The following is a 6,640-nucleotide window of genomic DNA, read 5'->3' on the forward strand; positions in this document are numbered from 1 at the left end:
GTTTGTATTTTTGACCATTTCAATGACCACACCATCCGTCGGGCGTATCCGCGTATGGTGGTTTGAGGAACCCATTCGTAGATGCAAAACTGAAATCTCATCAATCAATGGATTGTGAGTGGATGACACTAGTTTTAACTAACCAATGAAATATTTCTCACAAATTCGATTTTGAAGCAATAAATGTAGCACCCTCTTTTTTGTTGGATTTACATGATGGATGCAGAAAAAGATGTATGCATAGCCACTAATTTTCTTTTTTTAATCTCCGTGAATTAAATATGACGCGAGACTCAAAGCACTTTAACTCATTTACTTAAAATGAGCATAAGATTATCCACAATGAGAAGTAATATAGAATAGTAACATGCATATGTTACTAGGTAATAACACATACCATGCCTAGTGTGAGTAACATCACACAGTGGATAGTAACATAAGAGTACTTTCTCCGTCACGGTTTATAAGACGTGGTTGAAAATTCTCTCAAACCTAGGTGGTTATTGATTGGCTATGAGATGGCCTAAAAATAGCATTCATACTACACATGCATATAAAAGCAGTACAACGGAATATTAATTAGCTGCTAGAAGTAAATGCAATGCGCCCTAAACCTTGTCTATTGTGGAAATGGACGTAAATTTAACCGTGCCTTCTAAACTGTGACGGTGGGAGTAGTAATATTAAGAGTTTCATTTATTAGCTTATAGACTCATCTTTTCTTGGTATGTGTGATGTTACTCATATTATGAGTAACTAGCTACTTCCTTCGTCACGGTTTAGAAGACGTGCTTGGAAATTCTCTCGAACGTAGGTGGTTATTGATTGACTATGAGATGGACTGAAAAATAGCATTCACACTAGGCATGCATATAAAAGTACTCCCCCGTTCCTAAATATAAGACCTTTTAGAAATTCTACTACGGACTACATACGGAACAAAATGAGTGAACCTATACTCTAAAAATATGTCTATATACATTCGTATGTAGTCCATAGTGTAGTCTCTAAAAGGTCTTATATTTAGGAACGGAGGGAGTAGTACTCATTAGCTATTAGGAGTAAATGCAATGGACTGAAAAATATCATTCACACTAGACATGTATATAAAAGTAATACAATGTAGTACTCCCTCCGTCTCAAAATTATTGTCTTAGATTTATCTAGTTATGAATGTATCTAGTCATGTTTTAGTATTTAGATACATTCATTTCTAAATAAACCAAAGACAAGAATTTTGGGACGGAGGGAGTACTAATTAGCTATTAGGAGTAAATGCAACGCGTCCTAAACCTTATCTATTGTGAAAATACACGTAAATTCAACCATGACTTCTAAACTGTGACGGAGGTAATATGTTACTCAATTTTTCTCTCTTTTCATTAATTACCTGTCACATCATACTTTTTGCTTAGATGACATATATATTATTACCTATGTTATTTTCACTTTTGAATAGTAAAAATCTGAAAATTTTGAATTGAGCCTTTAAACCGAAAGAGAGGGAGTATGTTTTAAGAATTCTTTGTCCATGGGCGGGTGTACCTCGAGCACGGTCAAAAATATCCATTTTACTACAATACCCGGTGGGCATTTAGTTGCGCAAAACACGTGAGTAGGTGGCAGTTGTTGATCTAGAATTCACAAAAGTCAGAGCTGAGAATAATTACTCCTCCAAGCTATTTGAATATTCAGAGATTGGAAAGGTGGTATTGTAGCATTTCCGGCAGCCGTGCCGCTCCGCTTTTACTCCTGATGAGCAGTTGCATCCGGCTGGCTGATCAGGCGAGCCGGGCCCGCATGTCAGCCCAACGGGCCAGTAAACCCGCGCCATAAAGACGGCCTAAGTTCCTGTCGCTAGCCCACACCGCGCACAGAGCAAGGAGAGCAGCAGCGGAGCCGAAGCAAATTGTACTACTACGCAGGAGTCGAGTCGAGGTAGCGCGCGGCGGAGGCACACGCGCTTCTCGTGCCGCGGAGGAGGGGGCAGTAGCTTCGCGAAGGTTCCGAGGCGGGAGGGGGCTGCTGGCGGGCGCCGGAAGCATGTTGGGGAGGGACGAGCTGCTGCGGCGGAGCCTCGTGACGCTGGCGGCGGCCGTGGTGGTGACCGGGGTGGCCACGGCGTCCGTGCGGAAGGCGCTCGCCACGTACGTCTTCGGCATCCTGGCCATCGCCGGCGTGCTGCTCCCGGACTGGGAGTTCTTCGACCGCGACTTCTCCCAGTGGCTCACCCCCATGCCCGCCTCCCGCCGCACGGCCGCCGCCGCCGCCGCCGAACGCGAGCACGACATTTGGAGGTGAGCTTTCCCCATCCCACCCTGCCCCGTCCCATGATCTATCCGTCCGAGAACCGGAGGCGAATCGTCCAGCGCCGGAGATCCCCGCGATTTGACGCTCTTGATGCGATTTTTGCTTTATTTGTGGGTAGCTGAGGGGCAGACGTCGCCTGTTTTTGGATACGGTTTTTCGGCTGTTCCGAATTTTGTGGTAGAAATTTGCGCCGGTTTCGTTAGTTCGTGGCGGCCTGGCGGCGCAATTGGGTTTGGGACGCACGGTAGAAGAACGACATGTCTTACGCGCTTTTTATGGCTCAACTTTTGCCACGTTGCTTGTGGTTTTGGTATCCCCTCCCAGGAAGTCTGAGAGATTACTCCTTTCTTTGGAGCTCTACTAGTGTCGCATGGCCTCGGATTCGACCAGAAATTGGTGAACAGATTAGCCCTCTGTTATCCTACAGGCGTGGTTTGATGTGTTCTTCATCTGGGTGTGTTCGAAAGAACCGGAGATCGAGTGTCCTTTTGGTCTCTCTATAGTTTGAAATTACAAGTTCAATCGATCCAAAACTCACAGCAATTGATGGGTGCAGAGTATACCTTGTGTGTATATTCTCCACATCCCAATGTCTGCATTGCATCTAGAAAGAAGAACATCCAACATCAACACCATTTTCGATGGGGATGCCCGGTCTTAACTCTTAACTAAATTTAATTGCGAAATTATAGGGTTGCTGTTGGGTGGTCCTGCTGCTTTACTGAGGGAAAGGCTCACTGGCCTATGACTTTGTTCTGCACGGCAGCTGGGGGTTGGTTTGGTTGTGTCTTTGCATGGTCTAGAGGTCCAAAATTGTGTAATGGACCGAGGAAGTATGAGATGGTCCTTGCCACCTTGGTTCTTAGCACAACAATTGGGTTGTTGATGCTTCCGGTGCTGGATCAGATTTATGAACGGGGGTATCACCTTTCAGGATGATGCGTGTGTCCTTTAAATGTGTACCTGTTTGGCAATTACTTTGTCATTGTGTGTGTGAATTCTAGTTTGAACTAGCTACTCCCTCCGTCTCAGTTTACAAGTCCGGCACATATACCTAGGTTGTCAATTTGACCAACTTAATGAGAGGCATATATAACAAAAAATATATCACTAGAAACTATAGATGTTCTATTTTTAATGATATAATTTTTATGTTAAACAATATATTTTATATAAGCCAAATTGACGATCTAGGTACACGTGCATGCCTTCTAAACTGTGACGGAGGGAGTATTTGTGATATGGCGACAGGTTGAATCATTCTTTTGCAGCTTTGACACATGATCTCACTTTGAATTGCATTTTAACATTTGAAAAAGTTCCGAAACGATGGCCCCACTCGTCCTTTTATCTTTTCCGGAACACGCATGAGCTTTGCGTGTTGATTCATTAAGATTGGAGGGGAAAAACAGTACAACACCACCACATATACCCTAGGGCCTAGGCAATTACTCGCTAACTCCCACCCTCTGCTTCTCGCCGTTGTGATGTGGCACTCTTTACTTTACACATTGCAGGCCAACGTGGACATGTATTCTGCAAATACGTGTCTGACGTGGTAGATGCCAGCTGATGACGTGGCAAAACTAGGTTTAGGATTAGCAGAGAGCGGCTGTGGGCGCAATAGAATCTTGCGGGGAGTGAAACTGAGATCGACGGACGGTGGCTGAAAACAAGTTAGAGATGCAAGTTGATGGCCTGCTTCGGAAGTGGATTCCCGGTCAGCGTGTGCCACTTCAAGCATATATTTGCAAAATGCACGTCCTAGTCAGCCTGCGATGTGTTAAGCAGTAAATATCATGTCATCCGTACAAGTGGGGCCATCATGTCAGAACAACTTGAAGTGCTGAAATGTGGTATAAATATGTGCAAAATATGGTCCAAAATGGCACACAAATTATAAATAAAATGTCGTTCAACCTGCACTATGTTACAAATAGCTAGCTTCAAATAGATTCGATCCTCAGTGTATTGTACAGTACAAAGGTGGAAGAAATCAGTTTTTTTTTAAATTGTTATACAGAGGTTTATTTTGTTGTACTTTATCTAGAGTTGTCCCATTCTATTTTCCTTGATAAACTTTCCTTTTCACAAATGAAATACCAAATAGCATGTGAGTACTGTGGTGATACTGCTGAGCCCTGAGTAAAGGGATGGCAAGATGACAGAAGTCCTAATTTAGCCAGTAGTATAAAGTAGCACCAACTGCAACTTGAATTAGTCTGACGAAAAGTGACGATCCAAGATGACTCATTTCTTGCCACATACTGTTTTTCTGTAATAAGAGCTTTTTTCTGAATGGGTACATGCACAAATTCACTGGATTGCTGGTGGATAGCTTAGTTTAGGTCATTCAAACATGCATGTCATTACAACATTTTAGTGTCGGTATCCAAGGTGAAATAAGGGAATATGGTTTATGCGATGTGTCAGTATCCAAAGGATTCTCATTGTGGGTGTTTTAGTTCCGACCCTGACTATAGTCGCTGGACCTGTTCTGCTTTGATGTATCAATCCTGTTGTCAGCATCTGAAAAGCTACTTAACAAAATGAGTCACCATTATGTAGTTGTTAACATAAGTTGGTAGTGGTTCCTAGTTGGTAAGCACTAAGCGAATGATCAAACCTGCCTAAACCTTTAATGCCAACGAGAAACCATTTTCTAACAGTGGAAGAATCCAGAAGCCAAAATATTTCTACGTAGTATCATGTTGTTGAGAAGAAGCACATGGGCGAATAGCACTTGCAGTAAACAACCCTTGGTTTAACAGATTGTACTTGCAGTCATTTTCTTTCCAATTTTTTATTTCAGCTGAACCAATAAGAGGTGTATCCATATAGCAGAGGACCTGATACTCATAGTGTCTCAATCGATGCTTGCCAAAATATGTGATAGCCTGTCAAGATTTATTGTGTTGTGGTTTTGCTAGTGAAAATTTGTCTCTTATCTTTCTGCCCTGCAACTGTTTTAGAGGAGAATATGTGATAGCCTTTACTTTATCCCCTTATTGTTGAGGTTTTGCACGGCTGCTTCCAACTATTTGGCGTAACCTCCATGCAAGTAGGTTTCATGATTCCACAGGTCACCGACTGATAGCTGAGAATTTCTAGTCAGTGAGCTGCTTAGATAATAAATAAGGAGTAGGAACTAACTCTGTGCCACCTATTGAAATTGGACATATCGTGTTGGTTAGCAGGTTACCATATCACATCTCCTCTCTCTCTCTCTCTCTCTCTCTCTTTTGGAATCACAACTACAAACCACTAGGTCTCACAGTTTCATTGTACATTATGGAAAGGAAAATTTCCTGGTATTGTATTAAGAAATATAGCCGAATGTGTAGTTATGCAATGTTAAATACTTCTTTGTTCTTCCCCTGGAAAAACATAAATACTACCGTACCGTAAACAAACTAGCTGCATCTGAAAAACTGATCTGTTTCTGTTTTTCCTTGTTTCCTGCAGATTTAAGCCGTATCCACTTCGGATGGCCGTGCTCACGACGATCTACGGGTTCGGACTTTACAAGTGGTGGACGTACGTATCTCACTGACGAGACAGGTCCAGGATCACCTCCTCTGTCTCTCTCATGAAAGGAAAGATTTTGGGAGAGTAGTACCATCACATCGATCAGATTGCTTTGCCTTGCTTCATGGTCAGACAGTTTCACGTCTGTAGCTAATGGGTTTATACGCTGCCAACACGAAAACGCCCGGTGGGGGAAAGGAACACCCGGCCGCAAGCTCATGTCTGTAGCTAAATGAGTTTTTGTAATGTGCAAATGTCATTCTTAGATCAAAAGGAGTATTTTTTTTACTTCGTTTTTCTTCCTGCTGTATATACGTGTCGTCGATGATTTGTTGGTGTTGTTGCGGTCGTCGAGATAGGAGCATGCCGGTGTTGTGTCTTGGGTGAATGATTTGCATTTTTCGCGTGACCGTGGCCCTTTCTGCGTGGATCCGTGTTCGGCCTGTATGTTTGCTCGCTCCGGCACAACGGGGATGCACGAAACTTGCCGGCTGACGCCTGCACGGGCCCGGGACTCCAACGGCTCGACCCGCGGCGTGGGTGGCGTGGGCAGGGAGCGTAGAAGACGGTGACGACGGCGAGGGGAGCGGTGGTTTCCGTCCAGCAACGGTTCACTCTGTCGGGTTCAGGCGACTGCGTTTGGCATTGGAGTGATGTCTCTGGCGCACGAAACACGCGCGCGACTGTTGACCGAGGAGCCGCTGGAAATTTCTTGTTGGGGTGGGACAACCGGAGAAAAACAGAAAGACATTTCCGACCCAATGAATGGCTAGCAGAAGAAAATCAACTACGTAGTAATGCA

At 43.9% G+C, this 6,640-nt stretch overlaps 1 protein-coding gene across 1 annotated transcript; it reads left to right on the forward strand.

Moving 5' to 3' along the window:
• Positions 1-1,853: 1,853 nt before the first annotated feature.
• Positions 1,854-6,126, forward strand: LOC123425248 (signal peptidase complex-like protein DTM1). Its single transcript, XM_045108924.1, has 2 exons — positions 1,854-2,297; positions 5,776-6,126. The coding sequence occupies exons 1-2, from the start codon at positions 2,044-2,046 to the stop codon at positions 5,861-5,863; spliced, it is 342 nt and encodes a 113-aa protein (XP_044964859.1). The 5' UTR covers positions 1,854-2,043; the 3' UTR covers positions 5,864-6,126.
• Positions 6,127-6,640: the final 514 nt, after the last annotated feature.

This window comes from Hordeum vulgare, chromosome 2H, assembly GCF_904849725.1.
Source record: "Hordeum vulgare subsp. vulgare chromosome 2H, MorexV3_pseudomolecules_assembly, whole genome shotgun sequence".
NCBI lineage: Eukaryota > Viridiplantae > Streptophyta > Magnoliopsida > Poales > Poaceae > Hordeum > Hordeum vulgare.